General features: G+C 36.1%; 1 protein-coding gene across 1 annotated transcript in view; it reads right to left on the bottom strand.

The window, feature by feature from the left end:
* TMTC2 (transmembrane O-mannosyltransferase targeting cadherins 2) overlaps positions 1-15,282 on the bottom strand; it is a 341,011-nt gene that overhangs the window by 62,494 nt on the left and 263,235 nt on the right. The window contains exon 8 of the mRNA XM_081822153.1: positions 9,615-9,736. Coding sequence (XP_081678279.1) covers positions 9,615-9,736 — 122 coding nt within the window. The remainder of the gene's footprint in view (positions 1-9,614; positions 9,737-15,282) is intronic.

Raw genomic sequence — 15,282 nt, 5'->3', positions numbered from 1 at the left:
TGAAATCTCTCTTTTTATTATCAAGTAAAATCCATTCTTGCCATGTAACATTACTTACTGGATCAGCTTAGTTAATATTTATAGTCATAGCAAAGTTACCAACTTCAATACGTGTCATATATATACATATGTGTGTGTGTATGTTTATACAGAGCAAGGTATTAGTGTACTGTTGGAAGTAGGGACAGGGACAGGATGGAAGACCCGTCTTCCACATAAGTGAAAATGAAGTGCAGAAGATAATTACCAGTTGTGAAGAATGTGCACCCTAGGTGGGGAAAAAAAAAAAGAAAGAAAAAGAAAACAGATACCCTCAGGAAACTATCTTGAACCCAAATAACAGATTTCAGCTAAATCTTATACCTTAGCTGAGGTAATCTTTGTGAGGTATGCAAAGGTATCTTAAAAATGTAAGAGCGTGGGCTCCTGATTAGTAATTTTCTGCCTAAGGTGAGTAAATTTCTGATTCAAGCAGACAGAAATTTTGTTCTTCTATTACTGTTTCATCTCAAGAAATAAGAAATAAAATATACTATATACTATTTCTCAGGGACAAAAATTTCCCAGACTATTGCATCTAACAACTACACTACTTATTTCTATCATTATATGACATCATAATACATATAATACACGGTCTGTGCCCACCTTAAAGCCAATGCCACATGGCTAATATCAAACTGACCCAAGGGTCCTATTTATGGGAGAATCCTGTATGCTGCTACCTATAGTATTATTACAATGAACCTGAGTTACAGTGAACAGTCAAGAATGTACCTTATCTTGTCACTTTTGACAAAGAGCCTCAATTATACCTCAGAAATGAGAGTCCTGCAATGTTAAGCCTTTGAAAACAACTATGCTTCCCAATAGGAGAAGAAATAAATATCTAGGCAGGTAAATCTCAGGTGTTTTGGCTCCAACTCAATGTTCTTCCAGGTAAAGGTGAGCAGTCATGACTCCCAGGCATCCCACACTGTCCTCCCTTTCAGTTGGGATTATCACAGAGCCTCCTTCAAAACCTAAAATATGAGAGAAACTCTACGCCATATATGGGGTGCCATATACCATATTTAAATTAAAAATTTAAACTTCACTATTTCCTTGTTACTTTACATCCATAGATACCTGAATCCATTTTACAATAACCCATTAAAATTCTTTTTTCATTGAACAATATACACAGAAATTATCTTTTCACCTCAGAATTGCTTTACGAGAAAATCTGAAAACTGAAGGAAGATTTGTTTTAAAAATAAATTTTTGTGCATTTGGAAGTTAGACATTCATGCACATGAGGCACCATCTATGTGTGTTTTATCATAATAAACAAAAGGCTGGAGAGCAATTTAAATCGTACAGCTTTCAGAAAAATCTAGGAGTGGTAAAATCCAATAGGCTTTGGACACTGATCTTGATTGAACCTCCGTGAACCTCAGCTTCCTTCTATATAATGGTATCTAGATTGTGGCACTGCATCAGGACATATTGGACTAGCATATATAAAATGTCTAGTTCATTGCAGGATAACAAGTATTAGCTAATTGCAGGAGGTACCCCTCAAATGTAATGTGGGTAAATATAAGAGCAAACACAAAAACTTTATGGGTTTGTGAACATATTCATGGTTGGGCTGATTTGAACGTATTTATGAGACTGCAAAAATGAAAACTTTCACATCTTAGAACAGATGTGGCCTCCTTTGTATGTGTGTGCGTGTGTGTGTGTGTGTGTGTGTGTCCATATATATATGGAATATATATGTCCATATCCAGATGCCATGGGGGAAAAAAAAAAGGCAATCTCCTTTTGCAAAAATATTGATCTAACAACTACTTGGGAGAAAAGATACCTGTTTTTGAAAATGTATGTTGTGTGTATCACCCTTCCTAAAGATAAACATAGGCTTAGAACAGGATGCTGTTCCAACAAGGAAAGCTACTCAAATCTTCTATTAGGAAAAAAAAAAAGTCAAGTGAGGAAAATATAAAAACATAAAATTGAAAGTGTTTAACTCACATTAAAATGTTTCCATGCTGCATTACATGACAGGAGAGTCAAAGAATAACAAGCTGGAAGTCATGAAGTATAATACATGTAGTATAAGAATACATAACTGGGGCTCATTTAAGAAATTAAAGAACTGGGGGCGCCTGGGTGGCTCAGTTGGTTAAGCGTCTGCCTTCGGCTCAGGTCATGATCCTGGAGTCCCGGGATCGAGTCCCGCATCGGGCTCCCTGCTCAGCAAGGAGCCTGCTTCTCCCTCTAACCCTCCCCCCTCTCATGTACTCTCTCTCTCTCATTCTCGCTCTCTCAAATAAATAAATAAATCTTTAAAAAAAAAAATTGCACTAGATGATAACTATAGACCAAACACAGAAACCAAATCAACAAAATAACAATGCAATGCAATTTGGTTTAAAAGCAATATAACCTTATTTACCCCTACAGAAAAAGCTAACATTTTTTTTCAAACATAGCAGTATGTATATGTGGCAATAAAGCAGCTAGAATTATTTCATGTGACCCTTACTGCCTGAGGACTTGATCATTTTAATTTTTATGATTCCTGAGACTATCTGGCAAAACAGAATATCTCTAACAATGACTTCTACTAACTGACATACAAAAACAAAATAAAAGTCTGGAATATTTTGAGATATCTGGAGTCCTGTCACTTAGCAGCAATAAGTACAATAATTGTAAGATTGATTCTAAATAACAAAATGCATATCTTGAAGTGAGTGAGTGGTTTCTAAAAAAAAAAACAAACTACCAGATTCATTATGCTTCAGAGTGAAAATAATACAATGATAACTATACTATCTCCAGAACGCTGTTATGTTTAAATGAGGTAATTTCATATAAAATACTTAGCTGAATACTATAAATTAAACTTTCTTCTATATTTCCTTCAGTATTTCAGTAGAATGATATATGTGATATTATGCCTTCTCTTTTCATGGAATACATTTTGCAACTTGAATTGAACATCTCCATAATAATCATCCAGTCAGAGTCATGGGGACATTTTGTCCCCCTCTTCCTCCAATCAAAACATGGCTGTGCAGAGACTGTAATAAAACAAAGCAACCCAAACGCTAGCCAACATACAAAATGAGAAGAGCTTTGCTTTAAAGAGAACCAAATGGAAAAATAATCTCAGGTCTAAACAGCAATAATTATTACAAAAGACCCAAGGAAACACAGAGCACTGCCCTTCCAGATGGACAACCTTGACACCATCGTGGCCTTGGGGAATGGAACTTTACTACAGAACCACAAGTACTTTCACAACTGGAGTTTTATGTAGCCCAATTAACTTTGGCTAGACACAGAAATCTGGCTCAGTGCTTCCATGCAGTAGCCAAAATAAAGGTTTTCTGTATCAAGAATTACTGTCAGAGTCTCCCATATCCTTCCTTCTCTCTTACTAACCCAAACCTGGAAAATAAGCTAACAGCCAAGGAGCTTTTACTACAATTTAAGTCAATATTAATTTTACTGGCTCACAAAAACTGCAAAATATTTGGCTTAAATAAATTGAATAGGACAAAAAGAGAGGAAGACCAAGAAAAATTAAAGTAAGGATGTGCACACAAATAGAGAACACACAGCTTTAGAAACTATAAAAATCATCTAAAATACCAAAATAATGGAAATGTTATTCCTTCCTTTCTCTCTTAATGCATGCCCAATTTGAAATTCATGGCATTAGCCCTAGGTAACAAAGTTCAAACAAGGAATAAATCACAATTTTAAAGAGAGCTCGTGTTCAGTATTTTAATGGGACATGACATTGGTATGAACGTTCCATATATTTTAAAGAGATGTCACCCGGGCTCAACTATATTTAAACATGGAGGGTACCAGTGACCCTAAGGCAGAGCTATTCTCTATGGTATCCTGGAAAATTTGTATTCTAGTTACAGTGTAGGACCTAAAAGTGCCAACAGCTGAAAACAGAAGTCTCAAGTTCACGACCTATGATGTCTAATAATAAAAATGTGTTTAAAGCACTCAAACTAAACTAGTATTTAGAGGTGATGTTTAAAAATAAGTTATAAAAAAGGGGTGGTATGAAGTACCGGCTTACTTTTGGAATCTCCAATCAGGTGTGACAAGGGGTTAAAAAAACAAAGACTCCACTTTTAAACTATTTAAAGTTAAAATTACTGATGTTCAATTCAGAAAACCCTGAGGTTATATCCAATTCTGCTATTTAGTAGCTAAGTTATTCTTGGAGATGTTGCTTAAATCTTTGAAGCTGAGTTTCCTCATTTATAAAAAGAGGATAATACTCATTGTAAAGTTTCCCAAAATAACATGTCAATCACAAGCACTCAAGAAATATACACCCCTTTTATGCCCACTAGGGTCTTGGAGGATTAGACCATGTCCACTGTATAATCATGCCATTCTTGTTCATTTATTCAGTACGTATCATTGGGAGTCGAGTGATGCCTAGAATGGAGTAGTAAGTTTCAATACACATGCTGCCTAAATGAAGGGATTAATGGGGAAACACGGATCAGAGCAGAGAAACAAAAATATTAAGAAGTCATGTACCCAGCCCTTAAATAACTTAAAAACTGAAAGGTACAAGAGAATACAGGGATAGTTATATCAAGATAGGGAAATGTCACATACTGAAGAGATAAAAAAGATAAGTGAAAAGTTAGCTCCTCCTCCATGTCTATGGTCAAAAGATGTAGATTTACAGCTGCCATCGATCTGGGAAGTGCTATTATAGAGATACTGAAACCAGGGCTATGGAAGTACAGAGAAGAAAAAAATGACTGCTTGAAAGACTCAGGCAAGACTTCACAGAAGTAATAAAATTTGAGTGGGGAGAGAGAGACAGAGGACATTTTCCAGGGGAATAAAAAAGGATTTGATTTGTGGAATTTGTCAAAGCATTCTGGGAAACTCAAAATCGATTTGAAGTTTTCTAAATACCATAAATACTACAAACCCTTAAAGAAAAATTTGTACAAAAAACATACTGGCTGTAATGAAACCATCAGCAATCATTTTTTTTTTCTAATTTCTCTTATAAAATATAATTCTTATATAAAATCTTATACTACAGTCATAAGTCTGATTTAGCTGCATGTCACTTTTACATATTTCAACTGTGGTCAGTTTTGACAAAACAGTGAAAACACCACACCCCATTTCTATTCCTCTTCTCTTGAGACTAATAGCCAATTCCATTTTATAATATATTTAAAGCCTTCAGAAGTCAAAATATGTGGCATTTTCCACCTTGCCAATTCCATGTTAAGTCAATGGCATATTACCAGGCCAACAAACCCAAAATTAGACAAAGGCAATCCATTGGGATAAGAAATTTGCCAAATCTCATAATTCAAAAAGAGACTGCTAAAGACGGTTGTGGGGGTATTGGCATGGTGAGTTTAAGCCTTTCCATAATAAGGCTTGTATTTCATCTAATCAGCTAGTCGGAAACTATAAAAGTTTGGTTGGTGGGGGGAATTAAAATTTGGATTGTAATACACGAGTCTTTCCTTCCTTTCCATATGTTTCAGTAAATTAAAACTTCTAAATCTTGTCTCTTTTAAAAAAAATGCTTTCTAAAAAATAAAGCAGCCTGTAAAATCATATTTTTGTACAGGAAACTTAAAATATTCAGGCTTAAAATGAAGAAGAAAAAAAGAACACATGGTTTTTATATCCAAAGCAGTGTCACGGTCTAGGTAGATTCAGAATTAAGTACATTTGAGCTTTCATCTTTTTTTCTTTGCCAAATGACTTTAAAAAAAAAATCAGGCATCTTAAACTTTTATAGATTTTTTTTGAAGGGGGCCATTTATCAATCTAATTAAAAATGTTTCCATTTGAATTCCATAAGAACATCTCAAAGACAGCAGTTGCGGCAAGAGGTAGATATGAATTCTGTTCTTAAGTGCAACTGCGTGAATTATCATCCTGTTAGAATAGGAAATGAAAAGATGTTTACAGGGTAAAACAAATTTATTCCAATAGCAACTTATACCCTCCAATTCTGAATAATGTTCTCCTTTCCCTTTCTCTGTTCTTTCTCTATTAGGCCTTCATATTAGTTTCTTTTATAATTTCTGCCTTCATATTTCTTATTTCTTCATTTTTTGTTTGCATATGGAAAGATTTCCTCAACTTTATTCTCCTAACCTTTATTTATCTATTTATTTATTTATTTATTTATTTAGTAATCTCTACACCCAATGTGGGCTTGAATTCACAACACCAAGATCAAGTCCCATGCTCTACCAACTGAGCCAGCTAGGTGCCCCTATTCTCCCATCCTTTAAATGAAAATTGTTTGCCATCATCTTTTTAATTTCTAAAAGCTCTTTCTTGGTTATTTTTTTTCATTATTTATGTTTTTATGGCATCCTGCTTTATAAAATGCTATGTTACCAACTCCAAGGATTTATTTTTATTTATTTATTTATTTTTAAATATTTTATTTATTTATTTGGCAGAGAGAGAGCACAAGCAGGGGGAGCGGCAGGCAGAGGGAGAAGCAGGCACCCCAAGGAGCAGGGAGCCCGATGCAGGGCTGGATCCCAGGACCCTGGGATCATGACCTGAGCTAAAGGCAGATGCTTAACTGTTTGAGCCACCCAGGTGCCCCTAAGTATTTATTTTTTTTTTAAGATTTTATTTATTTATTTGAGAGAGAGAAAGCATGCAGGAGAGAGCACAAGCATGGGAGAGGGGTAGAGAGAAAGGGAGACGCAGGCTCCTCATTAAAACAGGGAGCCTGATGTGGGACTCGATTCTAGGACCCTGGCTGGGCTCATGACCTGAGCCGAAGGGAGAGGCTTAACCTACTGAGCCACCCAGGCACTCTACAATTTCTAAGGATTTAAAAAAAATTTTTCTTCTGTTTCCTCTAGCTTCCTTCTCCTAATAATTTCCTTCAGTTCCAATCTTTTATAGTTGAGGCTTTTTAAATATGAGTGATGATCCTTGGTTGTCCGCTGTTATTTAAAAGCTACTTAATAAAAGCTGAATGGAGTTCCTTAGCTATAGGTGTGCTTCCCAGATGGGAAAGATTCACTTTTGTGCATCTGGTTTGGGAGATAGCCATTAATAGGTGATCTCCAAAGGTATAAAGATTTCTTTTCCCTATGGTGATTCAATTTCTCCAGATATGAATTCAAAAATTTCTTGGGAGGTGGGGTGTGTGTGTGTGTGTGTGTGCGCACACGCACACACAATGCTGGGTGAGCGTAAACTCTGTGGTGCTGGTATTCTGCTTGTGGTAGAGGAGAGGTACTGACCATCTGTGTGCTCCACCAGAAGACACTGAATCAATCTTTTCAGTCCTCCTTGCATTTCACCTTTGATTGTGCAAGCTGTTCCTGAATCACGAACCTCTTTTACTCAACTGCTGCACCACTATAAGCCTTTTCCCTGCCTTGGAGGTGAGCGCCCAGTTGCTGGCATTGCTCACACGGGAGGAGAGACCTGACTGTTCCAGATGCAGCTGAGAGCTGATTATCCGATTCAATAAAGGCTCCTTAACTCACTCTCTCCCATGCCAACTGCCTTCAAGTCTTGAGTCTCTCTGAGCTTCTTTTTGAGTACATAAGATCTCTTTTCATTGTTATCCCATTCCAAAGCCTCTTCAGATGGTGGACTCTGTTCTGACAAATCAATTTCCACTTTCTGACTTCCAAAAATCAGTTTAAATATCATTTCCCCCACCATTCTGATTGTTCCTGTGAGGCTATTCCTTCTCAATATTTTATTCAATATTATAAATATTTAGCATAATATTTATTATTATTCTTTATTTACCCACATGATCACCATTTCTTTGTTCACCATTCTTTTTGCAACATACTCAGCAACTCCTTCCAGATCTAACTGTGTTCTTTTGAAGGACATCTTCAGTAATTTCTTCAGCAAGAGTTTTTAGTGGCCTGATTTTTATTTAATTTCTTGGTCTAGGAATTTCATCATCATGCAAGTAAAGCAAATTCAAAATTCAAAGCCTGATAAAGGGAGGGCAGTAGCACAAACTCATTCCTTCTCCATTCAAATCCCATGCTGAGATAGGCAAACCTTCATAATGCCTTCTTATATCAGTAAGCAAACTTATTCTAGATTATTCTTTCACTGAAGGTATGAATTTTCCTCCTTAAGTACCTAATCCCTGGCTTTCCATTGGTCCGAAGCTTTCCATTTCCAGCAAGAATGAAAACAAACAAAAAACCCATTCTCTCCTGTTACCACAACTGGTAAACTATCCCAAATCAGCTGCAGATCAGCCAACTGTTTACTGTTCTGGCATTCAGTTACCCCTCATTGCTAGCCCCTAGAAAATTGTCTCACTACGTTTTGAGCTCAGTTACGCATTAAGAGTGTATCTATTGGGCGCCTGGGTGGCTCAGTCGTTGAGCGTCTGCCTTCGGCTCAGGTCATGATCCTGGAGTCCTGGGATCGAGCCCCGCATCGGGCTCCCTGCTCGGTGGGGAACCTGCTTCTCCCTCTCCCCCTCTCCCTGCTTGCATTCCCTCTCTCGCTGTGTCTCTGTCAAATAAATAAAATCTTAAAAAAAAAAAAAGAGTGTATCTATTTTATTAAGCATATCTAGATATATTTTAAAAGTAGTATATTTTCTGGCTACTGAGTGCCTACATAGTTTCATTAATAGCATTTTAGTTGTGTCTTCATATGGATACATAATAATTTCAGGTATTTAGTCCATCTTCTGTAGAAAAAAAAATATTATTACTTTTACATAATTATAAAATACTTTTCTATAAATTCACTTCAGAATCACTTTCCTGACCATCTGCTCTATGCTTTTCTAGGAGTCATTTATTCTTATTAATATTGAAGAGAGATTAGGTGATGTAACTAAAACAGCACAGATAATAGATTCAGATTAGGATTGAAGGCTAGTTCTGCTACTTATTATTAGCTGGATAAACTCAGAAAATTTACTTAAATATTTTGAACAATCCCCTATAGTGCAAAATAAGACATTAAGTTTACTTTGAAACACACGGAATTACAATTTTTCTCAATCACAGTGGTAGAATACCAGCAATTTCTTATGCTTCAAAGGAACACCACTTCTATGAGAATGTGGCCTCCAAGGCTGCTTGTCACATAGTGGGTGGTCGAATGATGGCACCATTTCTCTCACGGAATGATTTCTAATTAGTAGGAATTCCAGGTGACACTAACTGACACACATGCAAAGCCTTACATAATGCTGGTTGTTTGGAAAGAATCCAGCTTCATTCTACAGTGTAGCCCATTTGGGGCTAACGGTGGTTTGTAGAACATAATCTTTACACAAATATTGTTATTGGGACAAATTCATTATGTAATCCGTATTTGGGATTCACCATTTCTATTTTTCCATTAAGTTATGTCAAGGATCAAGACATACCACATTTTATCTATGGTAAACCCTACAGAAATCCATTTTTCTATAGGTTCTATACAGAGTTCTGACAGTGTTACCATCATTACTCCCTAACAGTCCGAGTTAACTGGCTGAGAACCAATACCTTAAACTCTATCCATCTCAGTCTGCGTGGAGAAAACCAGCTCCAAAAGGGTGAGGAAGGAAGGTGGTTACTCACTGTTAGAGCTAGCAGTTTCCCATAGGTAAGATGAGCAGGAATGTGGTCAGTCTTGGATCTCAGTGATTCCATATACCAATGCTCTGCTTCAGGGAGTTTGCTTAATCGCATGTATGCTTCACCTGGAAAGAAATACATGATCAACCTGAGGCCACAGCTTTCCAACAGCTACAATGGCGTCACATCATCGTGTTTACATCCCTTGAAATTTCAGAATTCAAAATTCTGGACTGTCACCCATCATCTCATCTGATTCCCAAAAAGTCATCATCATGTCCAGTTTGCAAACAGGAAAACTTGTGTTTGGAGAAATTAAGTGAAATGGCTAAATTAAAAAATTCAGTAACTAATAAAGCTTTGATTTTTAACCTAGTAACAGTAAACCCACAAGCATAGGCCCTTTGTCTTCTCTTTTTCCTAAAGATAGGTCTGGGGGCGCCTGGGTGGATCAGTTTGTTGAGCGTCCAACTTTTGATTTCGGCTCAGGTCATGATCTCAGGGTTGTGAGATCGAGCCCCGCATTGGGCTCTGCGCTCAGCTTGGGGGCGGTCTGCTTGAGATGCTCTTCCTCTCTCTCTGCCTCGCCCTCTGCTTGTTCGCTTGCTCTCTCAAATAAATAAATCTTTAAAAAAAAAGATAAGCTTGTTCTTTCTTATGTGCAGCCAGTTGTTCTTTTTTATTCACATTCATTTATTCCTTCAGAAATTCAAGTATTTATAGAATACACACTAAGTAAGAGAGAATTATGAAGACCTAGACAAAGAAGATTAAGGTCCTGCCAAGATTTACATTGTTGAGAAAAGATTAGTCGAAGGAGTGAGAAATATTTTGGATTAAGCATTGGTGTTGGATTTCTTTCAGAAATTATTTGCATTTTATATTTTTAATAGATAAAATTTATGAGTATCATTTGGAAAATCCAGTGAATATATAATTATTTAGCATGCCCAGGACCATGTACAAAGTTAGTTTGAAGACTTTCAGCGATCAGTTATTATTTTTAAGTTATGCAAATTTTACCTGTCAAAGAGCATTTCGCTAACAGCCAAGCAAGAGAAAAACAAAAAATAAAAAACTGGAAATAAAGCCAAATTATATCAGCTCTCTACTTATTATCATCTCCCCTCCCTTATTTGCTTATAGTATGGAAGAATATTTACCTGATGAGAATATTATATTTTAAGGTGATTTGTGTATTTAAAAGTTAAGCATTATAGTTTTAATAAGCACTGCAAATATAGAAAGTACTCAATTTCTAAGAACAGGTAATAGACTGGTAACCTGAATTATTTGTCAAGCAGACCTTTATAGCTTAAATAATCACAATTACGATAGCTTTTTCCATTTAGAGGCATAATCAGAGGCTTTTTCCTAAAATATATTACCCATATTGGCTATACCTCTTTGCTTCAAAGGAAGAACCAGTTTCCTTTTATTTGAATCATATTCTCTTTGTATTAGACAGTGCTGTCAATACAAATATGTTTGATGAATTGAACTGATTTGAGTGTCCTGACCTTTTGAGTGCCCTTTGCTCGGCTCGTTAGTAAAAAATACTGGTGACAAATCTGTAATATGCACGAAAATGTACCTACCACTCACGCACATCAATGTGTTTCTAGTTCTCAGAACAGTTCTTAAACTATACTGTCATAAAAATGATAGCTGGAAGTTTTTTCTTTTAATCTAAAACTTAAAATGTGTTTGCATTTAAGAAGAATTTGGTTAGATTAAATAGAGTGCTTGGGTTCACTGAAAGAAATACTGAAGCAAAGACCAAAGACTGGAATGGAATACACAAAATGCTTACAGTTGTTGGTGGTAGGATTAGACATGAATTTTTTTTTAATTTTCCTATTTCTATAATCTTGTATTGTTGTTACAATATCTCTATAAAAATGAAAACATTGTCAGACAGATTTTTTCTTTTTTGCCATGTTGAGCTAACAAATGTTTCCCAAAAATAAGCAAACAGTAATTTTTTTTTTTTTTAGGGAAAGCAAACCATTTCTTCATACTACAACAATACTAGATATGATTTATGTAACAGAAAGAATGCAACAATCCCTAAAGTATTGATAAATTTAAAGCAATTAATGACAAATTCTACCCAAATATTGATCTCTACAGTGGATTCTAAAGCCAGGAGAAAACACAGATTAACATCAGAGTTAGAGTTAAAAGATGGGAGGGATTAGAGATTCTGTCTGGAATCAGCCTGAAATTCCTCTTTGGGTCTTCCAGTGCTCATAGGTCAGCTTATAGAAGCTGTACCATCATTAGCTTTAACATAACTTCTACTTTTCATTTATAAAAAATTCAACTAATTTGTACAATAGTAAACAGGTTTTCTGCACAAAAAAAGACTGTGAGAGAACCCAAATTTCACATTGTTTTTGAGATTGAAATCTGTATATTTAAGTTGTTGTCTGAAGATCATTTCAGAAAGTGTTCTAATTTTTCCAAGTCATAAATCTATTATTAAAAGCTATTTTGAGATGAAATATTAACTTGCTAATTAGCATCTAGCCAATTTTCTTCAGTAATAATTCACAAGTAACTTATTAATTTGAAGAACTTGTGAGATAGGAAAATATGAAAGGGCTATAGGAAATATAATGTAATATTGCATCGTGGCAAGTGTATGAAAATGTAAATGACCATTACCACTCAGGAAAACTTCAGGTAACCATTCATTGTATCTCAATAATAACAATGACAATCATTCACTGAATATTTATTATGAATTAGGGTAGCAAGCCATAGGGGGCACATTCCTAACTTATAAGCACCTACCCCTCTCATTCTCTGTCTTTGGGCATGTAGAATGTTCTCTCACTCAGCCCCACGAGGAGCCTTCACACATTACTCTCATTCAACCACTACCAACTACCTGTTCAGATTTGGTTTGCAAGATGAAATAATTTTCAATCTCTACATTAGTTGCTTTATACATGAATCTCATTTTTTACTAAAGAATGTCTTTCTCTGGATTTTACAGATGAGAACATTGAGAAGCAGGGTGGCTGAATAAAACACACAGAGTCATAAAGGTGGCAAGTGGAATTCCATAAAGCTGGAATTCAAACCCAGGACAACCTGACCTCAAAGCACAAAGCTTTAACCTGCTAGTAGGGAACAGTCACAAAGTTTTCAACTCTCCAGCTCAGGGGAAAAGCATACTCTTTCTCACTCCTGGAAAATTGTTTTCTAGCTTGTGATACATTGGCCATCGAGATCATTTCACTTTGCCTTGGGCTTATCTACGGAATTAAAAGAATAAGGAAGAACAATAATAATCTATAGTTGACCTTTAAAAATGCTTCTGCTGCATATGGTACTCAACTCTTAAGAGGAGAATATGTATCCTAGGAGATACACCTGAGTGCTATGGTTAATCTTAACACAGAAACAGCCTATAAAAGTAGTAATAAAATCAAGATGCAAACCCTAAAATGCAAGAAAAAGATAATGGATGAATTTAAATGTTTTAAAAGTGACTCAATAAAGATGTGGGGAACAAACAATATACGGGCAACAACTGGATACACCCCTGCCACTGACAAGGTAGAAGTTTCATACTTCTCACTTCTCATTTGTACTAGGGATTAGAGGACCCATTTTACGGATGAGGAGGAAGGCTCGGGAATGATAAGTGACTTGCACAAGGACAGTTAATAATCCTATTCTAAAAGTTTTGAATGGCTCTAAAGCCCACACTTTTCCCCATGGCATCAAGCTGCCTACCATACAAAGCTTATTATTTATCGAATACCTACTAATGTCTTAAACATATTTATACTTTCATATTATCCCTACGCTATAATTAACATCAGTCTCATTTCACAAATGAAGAGACTGTGGCTCACTGAGATGAGGCAACTTGTTCAAGGTTCAAAGCTAAGCAAATGCCAGATTCAGGATTCAGATCAGAGCTCTCTCTCTGGCTCCTTCTACCATACCATTCTGTCCAAATACTATAAAAAAATAATTAGGAGACAAAATAACTGCAAAAAGTGCCATCAGTGGATTCAGTTTTAGGAGAGAAGGATATATATGTAATCCTTCAAGCTTGATTAAAATATTAAAATCATAAAAAGTCCATGAAGGAAATGGCCACAGGAAAAGAAAATGTTACATTCAGTAAGGAAGGAAATGAAAATACTTGATCAGGAAAAGAGTGGAGGGAGGAGCGTTATGTCATCTTCTCTGGTACTATAATTCTTCTTAACTTACAATAATAATAAAAAAAAAAATGTTTATAGCACCCAGGAGGAAAGAAGCAATGATGACTATTTTTCCTTCTCATCCTGAAAAAAAAAAAAATGACATAATAGAGGCACTTTCATAAGAATGAGAAGATTTGCTGTGATGATGTAGTGATCAGGTTCATCGCCCAGATTTATTTCCGATTCACTCGCAGACAAAAGGGATTTGGATGTCTCCAGGCTGGCTTCAAGCAGATATAAACCAGTTTCAGATGTAGAACAAATAATGTCACTCTTCCTCCCTAAAAAGCCCTGGGTCTAAATAACGCAGGCAAAGGCTAACTCCTTAAAGGAAAGAATGCTGGATTATTGATGATGTAATAGTCCAGATCTCACTGATTCTCATGTTTCAAGTTACTGGACAGCTCTGGCTTGCAGATAACGAATAGAGTACGTAATGGGACATACTACCCATCCTTGCTAGAGTTACCTTTTGTTTCTCCTGTCCCTGCTCGATAGTGTATTTCTGTGTTAAGATTCAGTTTAGATTCCGTTTTTTTTTTTCTGGCCATTTTATTGAGATATAATTAACATACAACCCTGTGTAAGTTTAAGGTGTAGAGCACAATGGCTTGATTACATATGCCGTGAAATGATTACTACAATGAGTTCAGTTAACATTCATCATCTGACATATATTTTTTTAAAAAAGAAAAACATTTTCTTTTCCTGTGATAAGAACTTTACGACCTGCTTGCTTAGCAACTTTCAAAGGTGCCATACGGCTGCATTAATGGTAGTCATCAGGTCATACATCACGTCTCTGTACTTACGTATCTTTTACTAGAAGTCTGTTCCTTTCAACTACCTATATCCAATCTCACATCTCCCAATTCCCTTTTAAGAAAACTAAAACAAACGGGGGCGCCTGGGTGGCTCAGTTGGTTGGGCAACTGCCTTCGGCTCAGGTCATGATCCTGGAACCCGGGATCGAGTCCCGCATCGGGCTCCCTGCTCGGCAGGGAGCCTGCTTCTCCCTCTGACCCTCCCCCCTCTCATGTGCTCTCTGTCTCTCTCATTCTGTCTCAAATAAATAAATAAAATCTTGAAAAAAAAAAAAAAAAAGAAAACTAAAACAAACGAACAAAAACCCCCAACTTTTGTGACCACCTTTACCAAAAGTGATCACCCCTTACTCAACATTTATAATATTGAGGAATTGTTAAATGTCTCTCTTTTTTATACTCTTCAATGCTCTCTTTCATACCAATTTAGGGTAACCAACATGGATAATGCATACAATGGTAAGCATAAAGATTAACGAGATACTATTCATTTCTACCCTCATGGTACTTACAGGCAAGTGACAATGAAACATATTTATTGATTAGGTTTCCAAAGTTTGATGTTTCGGTGCACATCAAACAACACAGAAAATTTCTAGTACTTATGCTTCATTT

The sequence above is a fragment of the Leptonychotes weddellii genome, chromosome 5, assembly GCF_054177405.1.
Source record: "Leptonychotes weddellii isolate Sample4059 chromosome 5, ASM5417740v2, whole genome shotgun sequence".
Classification (NCBI taxonomy): Eukaryota; Metazoa; Chordata; class Mammalia; order Carnivora; family Phocidae; genus Leptonychotes; species Leptonychotes weddellii.
Note: the sequence above shows the minus strand (reverse complement) of the source record. Positions and strands in the feature narration are given on the sequence as shown.